Source organism: Notolabrus celidotus, chromosome 8 (assembly GCF_009762535.1).
Source record: "Notolabrus celidotus isolate fNotCel1 chromosome 8, fNotCel1.pri, whole genome shotgun sequence".
Taxonomy (NCBI): Eukaryota; Metazoa; Chordata; class Actinopteri; order Labriformes; family Labridae; genus Notolabrus; species Notolabrus celidotus.
Window position 1 is genome coordinate 23,180,976 of NC_048279.1, and position 23,469 is coordinate 23,204,444.

The window sequence follows — 23,469 nt, forward strand, 5'->3', positions numbered from 1 at the left end:
CTTTAATAATGGACCTGGAGGAACTATATGTCGCACTCTGTTGGTGCGTAGAGGATGGATTTTCCGATCCCCTGCCTCTTCCTAGATACCTAGAACACAGCATTATTCCCTGCAGACTGAAATAGATACAGTCTGTTCTTTTTGAAAGTCATCTGTGGAAGGTACAAACTTCACAGGATTATAAGTCAGCAGTGAGCTTGGCATTGTACTGATCTTGGGACAAAATCACTGCAGCTGTTTGTATGTGAAGCGTGCACAAGTGCGGGCGCACACCTACACGGCCACACACATTGTACATCACATTAGCATATCATAGTATACGTCCAATACAGGGTTAGGCTGGCCTATTGATTATGACAAAGATAAAGGAACAGACCTTAATTTCCTTTTGCCACTTTTAAATCCCATACCTGGGCTCCTGAAGGCCAAGCTGACAGCCACTTACTCCTTCTCATGCTCCTTGTGCTCCAGTTAGCTTGTGGCTAATGATAAACCATCTCCATCAATAGTTCTTTATCCTCACAGGGACCTAAATGACACTCAATTTAGAGTCTTTATTGATGACTGTAAATTAATAAAGACACATGAGGTTACCCTTCGTTTCTTCCTTTTGCTGTGTGTCAAACACTCTAGGGTCAAAGCAGCACCAAATTACATTTGTCGCCTCCATTAATGTCACAGCCTTAAAGCAACATATCATCACAGTGTGGAGCTTGGTTTAACTGTAATTGAAAAGGCCCAAGGGGAATTCCTAGGTTGCGTGTGGGGCCCCTCTAACTCTCGCTACCCTACATCCATCATTGTAGAGTTAGGCCCTGGGGTGTTCTTGTAACGCTGAAGGTTAACAGTGAGATCACCATGTGTCCTGACTCAAAGCTTTTTCTAAAATGTGGGCCCTGAGTGCTGCTGCAGACAGAGGAAATGGGCTAAAAAACCACATACAGCATCATGTCAAGTACATATTAATTTGACGGACACATACCAAGGAGTGTGAGCTTGATCCTGTCAACACATCCATGTTCAGCGAATGGATGTACTTCAAAAGGCATGTGATCAGAAACAGAATCCTTCCTTCAGATGTTGAGTTCACAGGCTTGATTACACAGCCGCCTTGCAATGCATACTGCAACAGATAAAATTAAACACTCGCGATTACTCAGTGCTTTGAAACACCCTGGACCATGATCAATGTGATCCCCTTTTTTAAGTTAAACCTCAAACGACAGAGATTTGAGAAATCATAAAAAAAAGTATTATTTAAATGCTGTATCTCACAACAGAAAGTGAATTGTTGCTAATGAAATGTGATAGTTTTGAGAGACAGCAAAGACAGAAGGCACTTAGAGTCTCTTTGCAGTGTTTTTTTTTTGTAGAATCTAAGGCATTGTGCTCTTTAAGCGTCATGATCAAAGCCTTTTTAACATTTTCTAACAAATGCTTCAAATGCATTCTGTAAAATGTGAATCATTAAGTGGAGGCTCAAACACGTAACTGATAATTTCTCAAAGATCACATCCCGTAGCACTGTGAAGCAGCTCAGATAAGATAAAGGCAGGCATGAATTCATGCTCCAGCGTGCACGTTTAAGCATAATCATCTGGCTCTTCACTTACATGAAAGCTAGCAGCTGCCCTTGCCAGCAAGCTGAGGACATTAAGGCTCAGCCTGGTTGATCTCTGATGACAAGGGTCTGGAGGAGGGATTAGAAGCACAGGGACCAGAGTTATGGTCATTCCCTTAAAAGGAAGGCATTGCATCTCATAGGCCTGGAGCTTGCAGGAGTTGTAAGATCTTCAAAGGTCTTCTCACCCCACACAACCTTTTTTAACTCCTCAAAAACCTTTGCTAGCATGAATTTTAAGATGTGGGCTTTAAAATATCATTTAATTTCCTTTCAGTTGCAGCAGACCACAACATATACAGCTGTATGAGCTAATCAGTGTCACCAGCTCATAGGAGACCATTAAAGCCCCCATGTTGTCCCAGAGACCGGCTCATCAGAAACTGTCAAAATATCTGTTATGTAAGCCATGGATAATAAATGAAAAAAGACGTCTTTTGAGAACCATCCGCAGGGGTAGATTGCAATGCATCAAAAGACAAATATGCATTAGATATGAGGGTGGGTGGGGCCTTTCTTGCCATCTTGCTGCATATTGGCTGTTGAGCGATACTCAGTTTTTTGGCAAATTTGACAACAATGGTTGGAGAGCTGTGTTGGAGGGGCTTGGGCTTAAGTTGACAGTGGAGCGCCCATTGGGGAGAGTGAATAGGAGCCTGGTTTAATAAGCCCGGGTATAGGCTGGACTACACAGGGGGCTGGCACCGCTGACGCCAGAAAAACTGCAGCGGAGATTAAGACGGGCAAGAAATGTAAAGGATAAATCTGTGTACAGTGCTGGATTTGTAAACACAACAAACACATGCATATAATCATAAAGATTGCATTGTCTTACATAAGAGCCCTACTTCTTCTTCTGTGTATTAAGGCGTATTAATTGTCAAACTGTCAAATTAACACAGACTCAGACATAAAACAGATTACCTTACTAGTGTATTCATTTCTCTCTTCTGCTTCATCTTATTGACATTTGGATTGTATAGTGTTCAGTCATCTACATTAGGATCAATCTTTCTTCATTGTTACAATTGCCCTCATTATGCAGTCTTAGCATCATTGATGCCTTGATGCCAAACCCTTCAGCTTCTTTTCTGAAACTGGAAAAGGGAAAAAACAAAGCAGCTGCATCCAGTTTAGCATGTGTGGGGCAGTCTTCCATGGAGAAAGCAGCAGAGTAAAGAGAGAGCAGAAATATAAGCTAAGTTCGCTGCACGTTTGGGGGTAGAATCTGGCGTTGGACACCTACTGACCATGGCAGCACACTGGCGGAGATTAGGGGGCCGTCATGAAGGAGCCACAGAGGGTGAAGATAGCCAGGAGCTGCAGGGGTAGAGATAGATGAGACGCAGGAACAAGAGGACCTGGCGAAAAAGAAGAAAAAAAGGAGGGGAGGAGGGGGCACAGAAGGGTGGGATGAAAAGAAAGCAAGTTGGGGAGCAACAGCACCATTGGCCTGACCTGGGGAGGATGGGGGGGCTAAAGCCAAGAGATCCAATTAAAATCACACCTGGCCGGTTGGAGTCAACGCTGACACAGCCCTAGCCATAAAGCATATTCGGGAAAGTACGGGAACCGCCGAGTGGAAGTTACGCAAGATGTCACGCATGGTTATGATGATGCATAAAACCAAAGAGCTGGTGTGACAAAGCAGCCCACCCCCCTGGTACACACAGCTGGGGCTCCACCCAAGTGTGGCATAACAGTTCTCCGTGGAGGGGGGGAACGAGATAGCAATTCATCGGATCCCACGGTGAAATGGATTTATTTATATTAAACTGATGTATAAGCTTTCCAAAATGGCGCCTGCGCTTGTTGCTAGGCAGAGAGAGTGGGAGTAAAGATGGCGGCGCACAAGTGGCGAACTGGGAAGCAGAGGTCTAATCAGTTGTGATTACTAAAGGGGGAGGAGGGTGTGGCGGGGTTCAATGGGTATGGAATATTACCAAGCAATGGACAGAAAACACAACGGGGAGATACCACACTGTATTCGAAAAAATCCCCAAGGAAGTTGCTGCTTTCGTCGTATCCCCACATCCTCCAGAAAATATGTTTTCTGTACGCAGATGCAGAGGCCTCTTTAACAACATCATAATATTCCATCTCCTTTATTTTGTTTCCTGAAGAGAGATTTGCTGTATTTTTTATCAATTAAGCAGAAAAGGACAGAAAATGGTGGTGCACTAAAGGTTTAGAAGATGAGCTTTAAGATAGCGTCTGTTATTAAAATTATCTTACAGATATTCTTTATTCCTCACACCAAAACCTCTTGTTGGGGCCTATTGATAAGGTGGCATTACAAGAAAAAACTGCCTGATAAGTGTAAGTCTTCACATCATTGAAGTGACTGATCAAAGCCAAACCAATTTTACCTCAATTGAGAAGATGCCCTTCACTATTTTTCAAATATCAACCCCTTTGACTGATCAATTTAAGACTGTATCAGACTACTTACCACAAAATCTTCCACTCCAATTATCCCTTGCTATGTAAGTACTACAGGAGAAGCAGGTGTTTTTTATAATTAAATCATACATAGTCTAAAATCAATTTTTATAAGAATAAATATTTGCAGGACCTGTCCCAGGTGTACCCAGCCCTGTGTCAAATGTCTCTCTGTTAAGGACAAACGGGTACAGAAAATGGATGAATGAAAAGATGATTCACACATTTCAAACTGGCTGTTATTAAACAAAACTAAAAACCACATACTCTACCTAGTGGATTCCTTTATTTTCTCTAAAAGATGTGTCATGAAAAGCCTAAAAACTGAAATTAACTGCGGTCAAACTCAGGAGGGATTTGCAAAAATGAATCATCAAAAAATATCTGCCTCTCCCTGAAGAAGCATCCCCATGAGCGCTATGTGCAACACACAGTGTTCACTTTTAACAGCACAGGATAAAGATATAAACAAGTTCATCATAGCTCTGCACCATTTCAAGAACAATTACACTGTAGCCGCTTACTTTGCATGTTTCACTCAGGAAATATGACAGAAGATTAGAACAGTCAGGGGATTTCTATTTTTTACATTTGGATAAATATAGAGGGATGAGTGTTCTCAAGGGCCTCTTGCGCTTTATTTTGTCTTACAAATTACATCAAAATAAAAGCATGATAACTACACTTCTCTGTACTTTAATAGAAACTCAATATTGTCAACAGTGGAAATAATAATATCCTGTAATAGAGTCTTCACCCCATGTTTTTTGTGGCTATTCAGACAAATGCCCCTCCATCAAACCCTCTCACTGGAATAAAGAGGATCCCTGTTAAAGCTAGTTAGCTGTCATATCCCTGTAAGGATATATTTCAAAGAAATGTAAAATGAATGCACTCTTGACCTGGTTTCTTTTTGATATGTGTGAAGCAAATTGGTATATATATAATGGCAGTCATCATCGGCATGTTTAATAGTATGAAATGCTGACATCCATACATGCAGGTACAAAGTAGAAAGCTTTTGCTGCTGGCAGTGGAGCAGAGGCTTTTTTCCCATTACCTTATTCATCATAATTGTGACCTAGCCGACCTCCACAGTAATCAAACTACAGCAGGACGAGGACAGATTTCACTGTCATCATCTTTAGCTACACACCATTAAATGTCCCATCAACTGTACTTCATCCATGGTTTCTCAAGTTTTCAATCAAATTCCCTTATATTGTCAGACAGAGGTGTAATTTTTGACAAAGGGAGCCACGAGCGAGATGTATGACATTAATAACCCAGAATATTAGTTTTAGCTCTGCACTAGGATGAGTGGCAAAACTGGATGCAAGTTCTGCTGCAAAAAGAAACAGGCTTCAAAAACAGCTTATTCCTCCAAAATAATGAGGTGTTTGTGCAATTTTACATTCCTGAAGGTACGAAAAGCAAGCAAACACGAACAAATATGTCAGAGGAGCTAGATGAAGTGAAGCAAACATTTTACTATTAGCAGCACTGTGTGCATCCAAAAAAAGGGAAAACTAACATTTCTTTCATTTTTTTCCAACTTTCTTAACTTTTTTTCAATAGCCAAATGAAACAGAATGGCACATATCTGTTCCTTCTGAGTGGAGCTGTGATTTTTTAAACTGTGAAATCCTGCAAATCTATTAACTCAGACTCAAAGTGAGGAGCTCAACAGTCTTTGAAAGTGAAAGTCTTTATAGCAAATAAACGTGTTCTATTCACAGTGTGAATAGAAAGATATGAATTAATGACTGTTAGTTATTGGAATTTGGACAATACAATATTTTTAGGCTACCACAGTTCTATTTGTGTGTGGTGCTAGCTTACCTTCAAAGTAAGATGTTTTAGTGTGACTGCGTTTGTGCCAGAGAGAAGGAAAATAAATCAAAAGAAAACACAAAAATAGATTAATTGGATCTGAAATTAAGCGAAATTGACAAGAAGTGGAAGCAGAAAGCACGTTCTAATTGACAGAATGCGCCTGACCCTAATGTAAATGCACCTGTATCCCTTCAAATGCACGCCGCATGACGCAGTTTGATAATGTACAATTTTACTGGAAAGGGGGGTGCTGTTTGTTCAAAAGTGGGTTGTTATTTTCGAGAATGGATGAAAAAATGTAGAAAATGTTGCCACTTTTGTTTCACGTTCCGCTGTCCACTTGAATATGGTCTACAGTTCGCAGGAAAGCAGTTGAGTAGTAAAGGTGTTTAAGGCCTGGACGGGGTCTGATTTTCATGCATGATGTTCATCCTGCATGTGAGGTTAGCCTCCTTTTTCGAGATAAGGCGACATTAGCTTTCACAAAAACTGCTAACCTGCAAATATGGCGTCTTAGAATTATAAAATTATATAAAAGGAAGAAGTTGGGAAACGGTGGAAATAAATTGAATGGTTTTAACCACACACGCCTGATCAAAGAGAATATAGACACTTTAATAAAATATAGAATACATAATTAATTATACAGTGTGCTTATGTACAGTAGAACTGTATGCTAATTAAACGTGTTTAACAGTATCACGAACAACCTTATGCTCACGTAGGGCTTACTTTGCACAGAAATGGGAAAAATACACAGAACACAAACAAGAATGTGGGATAAAAAGGGTGGAAAAGTGGAACTTAATAACGGGGAAAGAAACTAGACCCTATAAGCCCTGCGGAATCATAATTACAGACAAATCGTGCTGAAGGCCCACTGCGCAGGCTCGTTAGGTCTCAAAATGCAAGATCTTTCTGATATTTATTCCATGTTGCGACAAACATACACACATGAATAATGTTTCTATATGTCCCACATACATTACACCTATTTTACATTCAACAAAAAGCCCTAAAATCAGGGCTACATTCAGCACTTCTGTTTAGTATAAGAAGTTCAGAAGATCCAAACACACAGATTTAGCTACATGAAATCCTTTGTCATATTTTTTTCCTCACATATGATAGATATCTTTCATAAAAATGCAAAACTGCGAACAATTAGGCATAAACACTTTTTAAAAGTTTCCTTTAACCCACTGTGGGAGGATGGAGCTACAGGCTGAAAGCCACAGCAAACAGAACAGGCCTCACGACAACAAATAAAGCTCGCCACATTTCGCAAAGCAACATTTTCAATAGAAGATGACTCAGGACGTTTCACAAAATATCTGATACAACATTCACAAGAAAATACAGAGAGCAATATAGATACAGCTATGTGTTTATATGGAATAACATGAAAAAATAGGCCCAAAAATTCTTCCGCCAGAGTCCGAGCAGAACCTCAGAGTGACGGGATGTTGTTACACTGCTTTGGTGGGAAGGAGTCCACGCCGCTGTGGCATGTGTACCATCCGTTCACAAGACTTTTCTGAAAGGGGGAAGTGGAGTGGAAAGTCCTGGAGCTCTGGGCAAATGTGTGACCCGTCTGCCCGCCGGGGTACTGGGAGGACTGGGACCTGTAGCTGCCTCTCTGCAGCAACAAAGGGTCCAAGAGGGGCTGTGACCTGTGTGCGGAGTAGTCCAAACTGCTGTCAAATGTGTGATGGAAACGTGACCTCTGGGTCGACTCGTCTCGACCCTCTGGGGACATGGGGATATCTTGAGTGGAGATAGGGGGCTGAGGGGGGCTGATCTGGGTTCCATCCGGGACTCGGGTTGACCTGGGCTCCGCAGTGTGACCCTCGTCTCCAGGGCGCGCGTCTCCGCTTTTGGAGACGTGGACCTTGTTGCAGTGGAGCTTCATGTGCTTCCGCAGTGAGCTCGGGTGGGTGTAACACTTGTCGCAGCCCCTGACCTTGCACATGTAGGGTTTGTCACTGGAGTGCACGTGAGAGTGTTTCTTTCTGTCACTGCTGTTCGCAAACCTCCGGTTGCAGCCCTCGAACTCACATTTAAAAGGTTTTTCACCTAAACGTGCAGAGAGAGAAATGGCGGCGTGTTATGAAAATGCTTTAAGGGCCGGTGCATGCACTGTTTGACCACACATGATGGTAATTGTGCAGTTTATCAACTGGGTGAACCTAACGAACCAGGGTTCATGAAAAGTGACCCTAGAAATAAAAAATCATATCTAAACTTCATGCAAACACTCAGTCCTGTATTGAGTTGTAAGTCATAGACTGCAAAAATGGAAGAAAACAAAAATAAAAAGCCGCTGCAGGCCTCATCAGCCTTAAATAGTGATACTCAATAATGATAAACTGTCAAAGAAAACGATGTAAACAGTTTCTTGAAGTGGAAAAAACTCAACATTTCAAAGTTGCTGAAACTTTCCTGCAGCTCTGATCGCAACAAGTGAGTCTGTGGACTAACTCAACAAGAGAAGTAGTTACAGATATAAATATATAAATGATGATGGACCTGCGACAGCAAATGCAAAGATTTGTTTGAATTAGCTATCATGCACAGAATGTATTAGAGCTATCAAGATGCTAATTGATCTTTCAGCACAGCTGCTCACTATCCCTCCTGCACACATGATGCAGCGTGCTGTACTCAGAAATACAACTTTAACCATTTCTGTTAAATTACCAATTTAGGCATGCAACTTAATGTTTTTTTCTTTTTCGGAATTCAAATCAAAATTGTTAATATATTTTTCTGACTTAAATTACGGCTGATTAAGGACACGCGACTACGCATGTGCAGTTGCACCATAACAAATGTCCTTAAGCGTCAGTGTGTGCCTCTATTCTCTTAGCTTTCATTACCAAAACAATTTCAACCAACATTAAAAGGTGGTTACACAATGAATTCCTATTTTATTTTTTTTTAAACGGCCATTCACTTTATTAGGTTATTTAATTACTTCCAATTAAAGTGCCAATATTGTAGGGTAAATACACGTTGTGAGATCACGTTAACGCTCCCTTGTGTAGATTAAATAAAAAAGTGAAATCCTTTTTATTCTGTGCTCAAATGAACCAGGCGGGGAAGCCACACTAAGTGACCGTTTGAAAATGAGATACATTAAATTATGTAATTTTAAAGGTTAATCTTGACCAGCAACAGCAATAAATGATATAAATCAAACTAGTGTAGACATTAAAAAAACATCTTTCTTTTTGTTTGTTTACTTTGATAATAAACACCTTGATGAGGTCATCAGTGTGCTCACCTTTTATTTGTCACTACCTCCCTGTGAGCTGAGCTCCCTCTGCTACAGTGATCCTGAGCACAGGAGATGAATCCCTGGGAGGCAGACACCGCGTAACGGCTACGTCACAGCTCTCCGGTGTCCCGGCATTTATTTAATAATTTCTCTGAATGAAGTGGGAGAGGCACCCAAAGCACCAGGCCTGCAGACTGCTCTCAGTTGGATCTGACTTAATATAACACTACAATTACATCTGTGCTTCCTGCATGGAGCCTGGACAGGGTTTTTCTTGCAAAAAGAGGCAACAAGGACGACGAGGAGAGCTTTGCAAAATAACATTTTAATAACAGTGTGGGCCTAAACAATGACATCAAATTTGCAAATAATACAAATCAAAAATAGATGATTATAAAGTGACAGAATTAGCAAATGTCTGTCATCAATCAAATAATTAAAATTAAAATATGTTCACATTGATTAAAAATGTAAAACTATGAAATGTTAAACAGTATGGATGAAATTACAGTTTTTAATAAAATAGTCTGCAATAATGTAGCATTTTTTCCAGCAGTCTCACCCTCAAAAGTATTCAATTATTTTATTAGAATTATTATCAAAGTGTGTGTGATTATTAACTGACCTGTGTGGGTCCTCTTGTGGATCTTAAGGTTCTCTGATCGTGCAAACACTTTCTCACAGCCGTGGAAGGGGCAGGGAAAGGGCTTCTCCCCTGTGTGCACTCTGACGTGGTTCACCAGCTTGTATTTGGCTTTGAAAGGCTTCCTGTCCCTCGCGCAATTCTCCCAGTGACAGACATACTCGGAGTGCTCGGGTCCTCCGACATGCTCCACTGTCACATGGGTGACAAGTTCATACATGGTCCCAAAGGCTCTGGAGCAAGGCAGCTTCCCGGCCCCCTCTTGGCCGTCACTCCATTTGCACACCAGCTCGTGCTTCACTGTTTGTTTGGAGCACCTGAGGAAAGCGTCGCCTCCTCCTCCTCCTCCTCGCTGAATTGCCATGTTCAGGGGTTTGTAGAGACCCAGGAATTGTGTAACAAGTTGCTGGCTGTTTCCCTTGGGGTTAAGAGCTTGGCCATAGGGGTGAGTCCGGGTGAGGAGGTCGCCAGGTAGACCCAGCATCATCTGGCTGCCGAAGTCCCGAGACGGATCCGTGGAGGCGTGGGCCTGCTCCTGGTAACTCGTGAAAAAAGCATGGCTTCTGTTGTCTCTGCAGCCAGCAAAGTCACGATGATACCTTCCAATCCCGCCATGTTGGCTCGCTCTTGATGCCAGTTGATCAGTGACGGGTGGCATGCCGGCTCCAGAGAGATTGGCTCCAATGATAATGCCCCTAGGGCTGTGCTCTAAGCGGTGGCTGGGGTATCCAGAGTCTGAAAAAGTGGGAACCGAATGGTCAACATATGCACTGGACCTCGTCTCGGGGTAGTCTCGCAAATTGTGCGAGGGGCAGAGTTTTAAGGAACTGCCAGTGGGGTGTCCCATGTGCTCTCCTGCCAAAGGTGGCAGCACCACGCTGGGTTCAGTATTGCTCTCCCCGGGGTTGACGCAAGAGAGAGGGCAGCCACTAAACCTCGAAAGGCTTGTCATGTTTTGTTGTGAGTTTGAGGCTATGAGCTTTTTGCAAAATCAACCAATTCAGCACTCAGGATGCACCTAGAAATGCAGTCTCCATTCTCCCTTGTTTGTATATCATCTGCATGTGAAATTCTTGGCCGTGAACTTCGCAGAAGTAGGAACCAGACTCAATTTCGTTAAAGTTGGTGTGAGTCCCATGCCGTTCACTTTGCCCTCTTGATTTGTGGCAATAACCGTGGTAGTAAAAATGCTTCGAAACAGGCCATGGTGCAATATAAAAGCACAGCAGGCAAACCTGCTTTTAAAAAGGGAGCGTTGGGATTGGTTGGAATGCGCTGTGATTGACAGGCGCTGGGTTTGTTTTAAAAGGGACACGCAGGCGTTCACCGCACGACTCCGTTTTCAAATATCGCACAGAAAATGCTTTGAAATGTGCCGCGATACTCGCAAATATTGCTGCCTCTTTAACTCCGCGCCTTCTTTGGAGACCCCTTATCCAAAATCTGCACGTATGAGAAATGAAAAGGTTAACGTGAAATACTAATGTGTGAGAAAAGTCAAGAGATTAGATGCACACATGAGGGAAAGACAAGAGAATCACTGGGATTTATTGCAGTGGATTTCTTTGCCAAGAGCAAATGTCCCACTCCTGCCCTACAACAATAACACAGAGAGTGGCCGGTGCGTGTCCAGGCCAATTATTGTCAAAACTTGCTTTTGATTAGAGTGCTAGAGCTGTGAAAGTTACAGAAAACTAGTCCCAGAAATCCTATTTGGCGTTGGAATTTTAAAAATAAGAATAATTAGGCTTCTGTGTGTTAATAACAGAAAGTTAGGAGGTTATTCTTAATACAGGGGCCTCGGCGGTTGAAGGTTGTGTCATATTTAATAAATAGTTACCAGCTACCAAAAGAGTATTTTTGCGTTACACTTTTATCTTGTGGAGTAGAGCTCTTGTGAAGACATAAAGTGACTTGTTGATCTTAAAGAAAAATAGAAGTTTCACAGAGCAACAAGTAGTTCAACGTTACGCACCGAAAGCGCCCCCCAAAAATATGATCTTATTGAGAAAAAGTTCATAAAGACGTTTTCCAGCAGAGTCAGAACATGGTGTACTATTTTAGCTTTGAGCCAATGTGAGCTGTTCCTCTACATATACGCCCCCCTACCCTTCTCAATAAGCTAAAATAAATAAATAACCATCAATAGTGTGCCATGATCTCACAGGCTGCTATTGATGTAGAATTTGTTACGTAAAATGTAGATTATGAAACGTGACAAACAGCAGCAGCAGAGTGGTGGTGGTGGGGAGGCTCCTCTGTTACACTCAGATAAACTTTCTTACTTTGGGGTGCTGTGAGGACAGGCTCGCGCTCTTTTAGCAGCACATATTTCTGCACGACTCCAAGCCTTGACGTGGCAGGGATCATACACTTTTTTTTCTTCTACCTGAACCACAAAAAAACCTTTTCATCTGTTGCTTTTATTTAAATCTACATGACGTGGCTTCCGGACCACAGCTTTTAAAGGCTTAATGGGGGGAAAGAACATAGTTAGTTATTAAGACTGCAGCTGAATTTAGAACTTTTTTCATTTAAAGGAAAAACAGAAAAAAAAATCCTTTTCCACATAGTTATGCTGACGTCACCTGCAGAAACAAAGCAAAGGGGCCCACTTGACATTAAATGGCACAAAATAGCAGACAGGCCCAGAAGTGGCCTGATTGCGTCATGATTGTAGTGGACGCTCATGTTTGTCAACCTTTAACCCGATGCGTTTCCGAAAATGATTGAAGACTGAGGGCAGAGAGACGGAAAGTTTCCAATCTGTCGCTCAGAGAGCAGAACACACTGACAAAGCTGCGCCTCAAATGTTTCAGGGTCCTTGTTTGGAGCAGAAGGCAAGCAAAGTCTGGAAAAACTGGACTTTCTGTGATTTTATGCTATTTTTTTAGGTTCAAATTTTTATCAAAAAGTTGAATGTGCATTGCAGGTCTGTTCAGTATCTGCATATATACTGCTTCATTTTAAATAAAAGGCTGCAATAATTCAAATACCCATAATATCCTCATTTTACTAAATGCTAGGGTGACTCTTCAATTACAGTTTAGCCTTATACATACACCACTGAGTCTACTAACAACAACGTTTTCAAACTCATAATTACAAGGGTTCTTCTGTATATTTATACATAAAAAAAATTAAGATAAAGAGGAAAAGAATGCACAGGATTAATACTAGAGACACATGTTCAATCTCTCAGCGCAAAATAATAAATATATAAATGCAATAACCAAAATATTCAAATTCATACTGCGGTTATTAAAAGGTAGAGCACTTTGTTGTGTTTTGTTACTAGTTTAAGTATTTTGTTTAAATTGATACATTATGCAAATATTGCAGTTTTCCCAATGCAAAACGAGACAATCATAAAAGCATATCCAAAATATACAAATTAGCACTGCAGTTTATAAATGGCATACTTTGTTGTATTTTATTACTAGTATTAGTATTTTGCTAACATTGGTAAAATGTGCAATTTTTGCAGCGATGTAGCATTATATTTGGAAGGTACACCTGAATAAATGCAGAATTCCAGCTTAAATATCAACATCGTATCACACTTTTAGCATTTTGACATGTGCAATCCCCTCTAACCCTGCAGCTTCATGAGTCCGAGCATTTCTGTGGATGCTTGACAGGCCAGACAAAATCCTAGTGACTGTTGCACACAAAATATCACTCCCAACAATCAAAACATTCATGTCAGGGAATACCCTTTACAGCCATAGGGTCTATGCTAGTCCCAGAACAGTGAGCATGCACTAAATGAGCAACAAATGTGATGTTTAGGGAAGTAATTGAACAATAAATGACACCTCGTAGTGGATTTGACTGAAAATTCTGCAGAATTTCTTAATTTTACGAGGGGATGGTGCAACGAGAAATTCTTGGTAAACAACTTGCATAAGGCTTTTTAAGAATTGGACGTTAAAAAAGCAAAGTTAAATATTTAGGCTTGCACATAGATAAATATACAGATATATATATATATATATATATATATATATATGTTGTTATGTGGTAATATATTCCTGGGCTGGACTCGATTAACCAGGTTAAGCTAATGCTATACCGAACAATACAGTAAATTATTTAAAAAATGAGAGAAGAGGGTGGACTATATTTTTTTAAGCACCAAAATGGTGAGTGTGGCCCTGTGTTCATATAGCAATACGTGTGTGTGTGTGTGTGTGTGTGTGTGTGTGTGTGTGTGTGTGTGTGTGTGTGTGTGTGTGCGTGTGTGTGTGTGTGTGTGCACATCTAGAACAACTGCATGCATTGGTATAACTGATGAGGGATGACGGTGCACACTCTTGCCATGACTTTATGGAATTTAGGTGAATTAACAGGTTTGGGATGAGTCCATTTGCAGACAGATGCTGCAGTAAATCACAGCAAGGAGTCAATTAAGCCCTCTCCATCAGCCATATGAAGGCAAACACCAGGTTCTGCAGCAGTCACCAAATACACAACTGACCATATCATCTAATACGAAGGATGATCTGCGCTGTAAATACAAACATAAACCTGTGCTGAATCACATTTAGCAAACACGGAATGACAAAGCACATCCATGCCTCTGTTCCTCCAATTACAAACAAACAAAGAGGAGAGCACAAAAATATGCCCAATAGTGATGCAACACTGTCAAGCTCTAACATGTGCAATACCAAATTAAAAGGCAGTTTAATTACCTCTCATTTTGTATTGCTGTGGTATTTATGGCGACTAAATCGTCGTCGATATCAGCTGGTACATTTGCACACAAACCTACAATTTAATAAAGGCTGCATGTATTTGAAATGCACCGCATCTTGAGATATTGTTTTGTGAAAAACATTAGGCATTCTCATGTAAGTGGATGCAAATGTTGCATGCATAAATGGTACTCTCGCTCAAACAAATGTAATGGTTTACATTTTATTCTGGGACTGTATGAAATTTAGTGGATTATGGTTTGAATACAGAGCAGAACCTGAGCCTTTATCCTGCTGTGGTCTCTGCAGAATGCAAGTGTTGTGGAGAATGAACCAAATGCAGCAAAGAGAAAAAAAACAATTCATACCTCTTATTAAACCAATGCATAGTTTTAGTCTGATAGTTGGGGCATGCCAAATGAAACCACAGCAAAATAAATGGAGAGATAATCCAGAACCAGGTCCATTTAGGAAAAATAGTGACTTGCAATAGCCTAATTAGACTGTGCCATTTGGATACTTCACCATTTTCTGAGTGTTTTAAATTTAAAGTGGAAGACATACTCGTATGCAGCAGTATTTTGTAAAAATTGTGATATTTCACTATAATTTTACCATTGGTTTAAGGACATGGAGATTTCACTTCTGTCTGGTCACTATTGAGTTAACTTCAAGCTCACAAACTTGTCTATTGCACAGGCGGCCTGAGCCAGCAAACCACAGTGTAGGCTACAGGCCAGACGACGTGCACTAGAAAGGAAAAAAAAAATACTCCACTTTGCTGTAAAAAATCCAGCAGATTCGTCTGCCAAAGGCCGATTTGTTCATATAAGGAAACACTTTCCATGCATCTAGGTCATTTATGAAATTAAGCGTTGAAATAACGACTAGAGCTGCTGACACATCTACTTAGAAGACATGTATAAATGTGAGTTGATTACCATGTAGGATGATGCTTATGTTCTGCTCTTTTTCCAACAGCATACAGTCAAAGAGGTGTGCATGCTGCAATATTGTGATATTTTAAGGTAGCGCGCATGCTCAGTATGGAGAAGATTATGTTATAACCAATGGGCTATCCCAACGCCCAATGAGGTAATCCCGGCAGAGATAACTAAATCATCACATTAAACATAGGAGTCCTGCAGAATAAACTGCCACAATTTAGCACGTTGTATTACGCCCACGTTTGAATATTACTGGAGATATCTGTGGGGCTTGAAAACAAATAACACACAGGCCTTTGGACGCTTTTATGCAGTAAAATTTAAATATCTTAAAAAATATAAAAAATATAAAAATCATGTGGCTGCAAAAAAATAAAAAATAAAACCCCACCATTCATCAAAATCTAATTAAATTCATGTTTAGAAAAAACAGTGCAGAAAATGTCACAAAGCGGAGGGCGGCATGCACGAGCGTAGTAAAAAAAATGGAGGGGGAATGGCTGGCGATAGTGAGACAAACGGTGAACAAAAAGTGCAGCTCTATTAGAGCTCTACTTTTAGAAAAAAAAACTTTCCCCAAAGAATTCATTCAATTTTAGGCAGGAAAAAAATATTTCTAAAATGCACTCTGCTCCTCTCAGATACGAAATGGTTAAATAATACCGAAATGTAATGAAAAAAAATCTGTCATTATGCCTGCAATCCTGCCTCTGTTGATCTATTTTGATCGTGAGTTAAAGACGAGTAATTACAAGATGCGTAAAAACAGCCCCCAGTCTTCAAATTCCACACTTGCAGAATTAATTAAATAATAAAACACTGTATAAACTCCAGTACACCATGTGCAGCTCTGTGCAGTAGTTTTGGATTAAACTCTAGAGCAACAGTTGCTTTACATTAGGCCTCGTGATGATGACAGCTTCCCCTTTTTCTCAGCACGAGCTCAGAGCCTACGCTGCTTGCTGCTGCTGCTGCTTCTGCAACATTTGTGACTCATCTAAAGCATGTTACTTAATTATTTCACAGTGATAATATGGCTGCAAACACACGGCACATTACCTCAAGTGGCGTATGAAGGCTGCACGTTTTCAACAAGGCAATAAAATATGGAGGGAACAGAGAGGGAGAGCTTAACGGGCTGCTTGTCACTTGTGAAAGTTCAAAAAGGTCGCCATAAATCTCATACTGCAAAAACTGCAAAGGCAAACTCTGCTCCCTCTGTGTGTGCGCGCTTTGGTGTGTGTTTTTATGTGTGCGCCTTCATGGTTCCCTCTGTGCGTTGGTGCACGCGCATGCTGTGTGAGAAGACGAGTGTGTGAGAGAGTAGGGGGGGAGTAAACTGTGAGAGGGAGAGAGAGAGGGGGGGAGAGAGAGAGAGAGAGATAGGGAGAGAGAGGGAGGGAGGGAGAGAGAGAGAGAGAGATAGTGAGAGAGAGGGAGGGAGGGAGAGAGAGAGAGTGAGTGAGGGAGAGAGAGTGAGAGAGGGAGCAGCTTACGGAGGAAAAAAAAGAGAAGAAGTGAATCTCATTCGTCGTTTTGCTTCAAGATAAGTTGTTCAGGTTTTTGTACAAAAAGCGTAAATGTTGTATTAAAGTGTGTAAAACACAGAGGGATGCAGGTCCCTGATACAATTAAATTACCATGTGAGTAACAGGCCTAACTGTGTTCACTAACAGAAAACTAAACGCCATACAACCTCCACAGGCTAAATATAATAAAGTGGAGATTTACGCACTTCAAGAGCATGCAGCTCAAATAGTCCTCTCACTAACTATTACAGAAAGACGACGGAGAAGTTAGAAAACTCACCTTTTCATTCTACAACTCATTCTCCAGGAAATGTTCAGGAGTGAATGCGGTAGGATGAGGGCGAAAGCAGAACGAAGGACTGATTTGAAGTTTTTGTTTTTTTTTTGGTCCAGATAGATCCCCCTAAAATAAAGAATGTGAGCTCCTTTCCTGGGACAGATTGAGGGGGAAAGGATGTGAAAGGCTTGGAGTTAAAAAGCGCCGCTTGAAGCACTCAGTGCGTCTCTGAACTTGATCAGATTTTATGTGTCCTGCAGCGAGTCAGCGGCAGCCCTGTGAAACTTGCTCAATGGCACGAAATTTTTTGGCTGAGCGAAAAAATTCTCAGGATATTACAATTACTGCCATCTTTCTTTCTGTCTTTTATTCCTCCGTCTTACACCCTATAGAGCTTTTGCAAGAAAAAATACCCCCCCCCCCCTCCTCCCCTTTCAAGCGGCTTCAAGAAAGCCACAGTTTGGAAGTGTGCCAAGTACATTCAAGTTTTCTGTTAATAAGAGCAAAACTGCCCACACGGAAGAGAAAAATAACAGATAGATAGATAGATAGATAGATAGATAGATAGATAGATAGATATTTCAAATAAATGCTCCTAAACAAAAGTTTTACTTGCCAAAAAATGAATGGCAAAGTTTTTTCAACCTTTAACTTAAACCAAACCAAACATTTCATGATGCTTAATAACTTCCTCAATATTGTTTTTCTTTTCCACTGAAAGTTTGAACAGGATCTGATTTGTAAAACCCTCTACTTTCTCCTTCAGCGATGATATTTATTTTTATTTTTGGGGAGTTTCCTGAAGGCTGCAGCAGACGTGCGTTACGCACAACACGCACAGGATCTGCGCTAGGCTGCTCCGTTATACCTGCAAAATAATGCCTGTAAGAGCCAATCAAATGAAACCAATTGAGACGACCTGCCATCTTCAATACCAAACTGTGCCAATCACCAGAAATCTAGCCAATTAACACCCTCCTTCGCAGTCACGTGTGCGAGGGGTAGCCGCGCGCTGATTGGTCGTCTTAGCACTGCCTCCCGAGTTCATTTATGTTCTAGGAGTGAGTGATTGACTTTATCAGTCCAAGGACATCATCCGCCTGGAAAGGGGGGGAAGTTTGATCCTCTTTCTCACGGATCGCAGTCAACGGGAGTTTTTTTTCCTCCCAACTCTGTACGCATAGGATTTTTCCCCGCTCTGGCTTGGTGTTTTTTTATTTTAGGATTTTTTGCGCAAAACGTGGTAAATCTCGGCGCGGTGTCTGCAGCGTGCGCGCTCCGCGAAACTGGATTTTAATTTTCTTTTCTGTTTCCTTCCCGTCTCCTAAGTTTACTTCAATCTCATGACTATGCTTCTTGATAGCGGTCCGCAGTTTGCATCGCTAGGAGTGGGGGGTTTCGGGACACCGCGGCACCACGACTTAGGGAACAGAGACCCGGGTCTGGGGCTGAATCCCTTCGCCGATTCCTCCCACTCTGCAGCTTTCAAAATCAGCCCCGTGGCTCATGATATCGCCTCCAGTCAGACTTCAGCTTTCACCCCGCAAGCCACTGGATATGCAGCTGCCCTGGGACACTCACACGGCGGGCAGGTGGGCTCGTACGGCGGGGGAGCGTTCAATACAACACGGGACTTGCTCTTTCGGAACCGGGGCATGGGAGAGTCCACAGGACCCAGCGCCCAGCATGGGATCTTTGCAGCTTCGGCCGGGAGCCTCCACGGGCCGCCTGGGATCACCGATAACCCCGGACATCTGTTGTTTCCAGGACTTCACGACCAGGGGGTGAGCCACGCTTCACCGAGCGGACATGTGGTTAACAGCCAAATGCATCTTGGCTTGCGCGGGGACATTTTCGGAAGACCTGATCCGTACCGTCCGGTCGCGAGCCCTCGGACGGACCCCTACGGAGCTCCGCTGCACAACTACGGCCACCCTATCAACATGAACATGGGGATGAATGTGCCCACACACCACGGTCCGGGGGCCTTCTTTAGATACATGAGGCAACCTATTAAACAAGAATTATCCTGCAAATGGATAGACGAGAACCAGATGAACAGACCCAAAAAGACTTGCGACAGGACTTTCAGCACCATGCATGAGATGGTCACTCATGTGTCAATGGAGCACGTCGGCGGCCCCGAGCAGAGCAACCACATCTGCTTCTGGGAGGACTGTCCGAGAGAAGGGAAATCTTTTAAGGCCAAGTACAAACTCGTCAACCACATCCGAGTGCACACGGGCGAGAAACCTTTCCCATGCCCGTTCCCCGGATGTGGGAAAATATTCGCCAGGTCGGAGAATTTGAAAATCCACAAAAGAACACATACAGGTAAGCAACAACAATGCCGAAATATAACGACACGTCGTGCGTGAAATCACGCCCAAAAGTGGGACTAAAGTGTGCGTCTAAGTGACTGTTTTGATGTGCTAAAAAAAAGGGGACGTGTTTTTGTTGTTTACAAGAACGGTTTGGGAACTTGGCCCAACATTTATCCTTTTGGACAATTCCCACAACTATTGTTAGTGTACTTTTCTCCCTTTCTAATTTTCCAAACACACAGACAAATGTGCTTCACTGCTTGTTAACCCTCGGTCATTGTTTTAGCTTTTTATACTCAACGTTGTGAGTGATATATAAACATTTACTGACTCACTTGTCAAACTTTAAGTGCATTAGCTGCATTAGGCTATTTAGGTAGGCTTAGGACTCTTGTGAACGTCATATACAATTACACGTAATCACTTTCTGGCTGTGTTTATAATTCTCGTCCTTGCAGTTCAGAAATGCCCTGTTGATTCAGTGTTTACTATAGAGGAGCAGACGCACAGAGCAGGCCAGTAGTAGCATGAAGGAGCAGGCCTCTTGAATAAATAAAGCCTGACAGAGCAGTGTGTAGTAGTAGTGGAGCTGGATCCATGTCGCCCCCCGAAATGTAGGTTACTCTGTTATATAATAGGCTGCAGACGATTTACATCTCCGGGGCTGCGGATTTTTCTTTTTACAGGTGCTGCTGTTTGTATGTGATGCATTCATGGGGGTTAATCACGATGTGTGTGTGTACGGGTGTTTGTGTGGGTGTTTGTGTGTGTGCATGTGTGTGTGTGTGTATTTACTCCTGCAGGTGAGAAGCCGTTTAAGTGTGAATTTGATGGCTGTGACAGACGCTTCGCCAACAGCAGCGACAGGAAAAAGCACATGCACGTGCACACATCAGACAAGCCATACATCTGCAAAGTGTGCGACAAGTCCTACACGCACCCCAGCTCTCTCAGGAAACACATGAAGGTAATTAATGTCTTCATTACTCCTTAAACACATTAACACACACATACATACTCTCACAGTCACACACACACACAGTCACACACACTCTCAACCCCCCACCACCTCCTCTACGACTTTCACACAACTTGAGGCATTTCTTAAGATGTTATAGCACTGTCACACTGAAAAAAGAAACTAATTGAATGTCGTTTAGACTCCTTTGGCACTCACATTCTTTGCCTGATTGCCGTAGTAAAAATAGTTGTGATTAACTTGCGAATTTCACTTGTGTGACATACACAGATCGTAGATTTTAGACGACCCTTTTGCTATGCTTGAATGGAAACTAATTTTACACGAAGGCACGAGGCATTTTATTTAACTGAATTACATTGTGGGACTTAAATCACCAGTGAGCAACTCTATATTTTTTGCAGTGTAGAAGTTGCTTTGCCTGCTTGAACTTTGTTTGTTTACTGTTTTAGTTGCTCTATATAATCCCGGGTTAAACCGCATTTAAGCCTCCACCAAGCCACATTAAATACTGTTACGGTGTAAATAAAGGGACTCAGTGCTTGTGTCGTCTTTTTATTTCCAGGTACATGAGTCTCAAGGATCTGAATCGTCTCCAGCAGCAAGCTCTGGATACGAGTCGTCCACACCGCCTGTGCTGGTCTCAGCCAGCACTGAAGACCCGACAAAAACACCGCCGTTAGCCGTTCAAAACACGTCTGGCCACAGCGAAGGACTGGCACCCAACTTTAACGAATGGTACGTTTGAAGTCAGCAGAAGAACAAACCCCTCTCTCGATGTGGACCAAGAGGTTGTGGATAAAAAACCTTAAAAAACTATTCCTGTTCACTTCACCCACACACAGACAGACACAGACATAAACCACACACTGTCTCACACACACATACACAAATGGGATTGGGACACCAACAACAACAGGAGATGAGAGCAAACGCCAGCACCACGCAGGCCACGTCCGTTCTCAGGATCACGAAATTTGACTTTTATTGCGCAGTTTTGAGGAAAAAAAACAACAAATAAATCACAAATAAATAAACGTAATACTTTCTCAGTATAAATAAATGTTTTTTATCTTTTAGTTTACAGAAAAAAAATGTTTTATTTTTCATTTTATGTATTTTCTCAAATTTTTATTTAAAAAAAGAATAAAAAAGGAAGATTATTTCACGCTGTTTTATATGACGGTGACGCGCTATTGTCGCCTCTTCAATTGATTGTTGGAACTTCAAACAGTCTTAAGAAACGTGCCAAAGTCTTTGTCATGAACTTGAACACAGAAAAAAAAATCCTAAATAAATATTATACTCGTGAATGTATTTCCTTGTTTGATGGGGTCGAATCTATTGTCAACGTCCGTTTTCAGGTGGAGAAATGTGGTATTAGGTTACGATTGTTACCGTTGAATATAACGTTGCCTTTTGTTAATACCGTTGTAAATACATATCCATGATGCCATATTTATCAATTTGTAATTTAATTATGGGTATAAGTTCTGAAACTTAAATGATATTTATGGAAATGTTTTCTAACAAGAAACTGTACAGTTTTGGTCATAACCAGCTTAACATGGAACAAATGAGAAACTCTAAAGCTCCAACATCGCGATTGTATCCTTCTGTTTTTATTTTTCCTTTTAACCAATAGGCCTACATGTGTCTTATTTGGATCGAAGAAATCATCTATATGAATATTATGGATTTGTCTATATATAATGCAGATATTTCCGTCACTTTTATTTTCTTTATGAGACCATTGACATGTAAATCATTGACTTTGTAGAACTGAGTTCAGTTGAGCTGAGAAGCTATAAAACGGTTCTGTTGATATCTTTATTTTTGGTTAAATTTAAACTTTTTGTGTATTTTACTTTGATAGAATCAGAAATAGATGTCAATTCGTAGCATAAACTCAGTATTGGAAAAAAGAAGAAGAGGAAGACGAAGAAGAAGAAACCCATCAGCCTATTGCACTCTTATACAGGTCTTAGACGAGTGTGTGGAGTTCATGATTTCCAAATCAAGGTGACAGCATTTTGATTCTCTCCAATCCGGGTCCAGCACCCAAATATATGCGCCAGTATGGCTCTCTTTATAGTTCCAGCAATGTCTTTGTGCAAGTATGTTTAAATGTGTGCATCGGCAACAATGGAACTGTCTCAACACAGTATCTTCAAAAATAAAAAAAGTTTTTTGTCTGTCAGCTTGCATTGTTTTAAATGTAATTCTTCTGTGAAACTAAGCGTGTTCTTTGTTGTGGTGTTGCATATAGAGCAGTTTGATTACACATTTGCTTGTTTTGTGTGAATAACTTGTCAAGATGACATTTTTGTGTTTAACAAAAATTTAGTGGAAGGAATTTTAGATCTATGTGGGGTCTGGGGGGGAGAAGACGTCCAGTGGCGAAAAGAGTTACAGCATTGCATTGTAACCTATTCTCAAGAATTAAATATTATGCATACACAAAGTTATTGTACTCGTATATGAGAACAATTTCAGACCACCAGCACTACTTTTAAAATAAAATGTAAAAAAGGTACCTCGTGACAGTGATATATGAAATAAGTTTATTTAAATAATTTAAGGAATATATGTTTTATATGCTATTTTCTATACCTTAATTTAAAAGAAGTACTTTTTTCTTATTGCCACCACCTTTCTGCCCCATGTCCAGAGGTCAGACAAAAATATCTGATGTATAAACACAGCTAGAATGTGATGTTGTAACACTTTCTGGGAGAAATGGGTCACACTCCGAGTTATTCCTGAAGAGCAAAACTGTTTTACTGATGAACTGTGTCACTGTGCCACATTGAGGCAAACCCTGTTACAACAGCAGGCCTATGCGTTAGCCTATTTAGCTGCCAGAGGCAAAGGTTCCTTGTACTTTTTAG

At 41.3% G+C, this 23,469-nt stretch overlaps 2 protein-coding genes across 6 annotated transcripts in view; one reads left to right on the forward strand and one right to left on the reverse strand.

The window, feature by feature from the left end:
* The window catches only part of zic6 (zic family member 6), a 94,149-nt gene that overhangs the window by 22,175 nt on the left and 48,505 nt on the right, over window positions 1-23,469 (reverse strand). For 2 of the 5 annotated variants that reach the window (XM_034689973.1, XM_034689974.1), the window contains 2 exons: window positions 9,805-10,557; window positions 6,494-7,975 (listed from right to left, as the gene is read on the reverse strand). The exons of 1 other annotated variant lie outside the window; for it this stretch is intronic. In XM_034689973.1, the coding sequence (XP_034545864.1) occupies window positions 7,350-7,975; window positions 9,805-10,557 (1,379 nt within the window). In that variant the 3' untranslated portion in view covers window positions 6,494-7,349. Of the gene's footprint in view, window positions 1-982; window positions 1,124-2,871; window positions 2,983-6,493; window positions 7,976-9,804; window positions 11,431-23,469 lie in introns of those variants that run through there. 2 more of the 5 variants (XR_004632122.1, XM_034689972.1) reach the window with 2 other exon arrangements.
* On the forward strand, window positions 18,326-22,778 carry zic3 (zic family member 3 heterotaxy 1 (odd-paired homolog, Drosophila)). Its single transcript, XM_034689975.1, has 3 exons — window positions 18,326-19,609; window positions 20,403-20,566; window positions 21,144-22,778. Exons 1-3 carry the CDS (start codon window positions 18,619-18,621, stop codon window positions 21,324-21,326), a joined length of 1,338 nt encoding a protein of 445 aa, XP_034545866.1. The 5' UTR covers window positions 18,326-18,618; the 3' UTR covers window positions 21,327-22,778.

Bases quoted from the DNA above. Each gene is read 5' to 3' on its own strand.
- zic3 (XM_034689975.1), top strand. From the start codon at position 18,619: ATGACTATGCTTCTTGATAGCGGTCCGCAGTTTGCATCGCTAGGAGTG. The intron at 19,610-20,402 runs GTAAGCAACAAC...TTACTCCTGCAG, and splicing joins CCACAAAAGAACACATACAG to GTGAGAAGCCGTTTAAGTGT. The intron at 20,567-21,143 runs GTAATTAATGTC...TTTTATTTCCAG, and splicing joins CTCTCAGGAAACACATGAAG to GTACATGAGTCTCAAGGATC.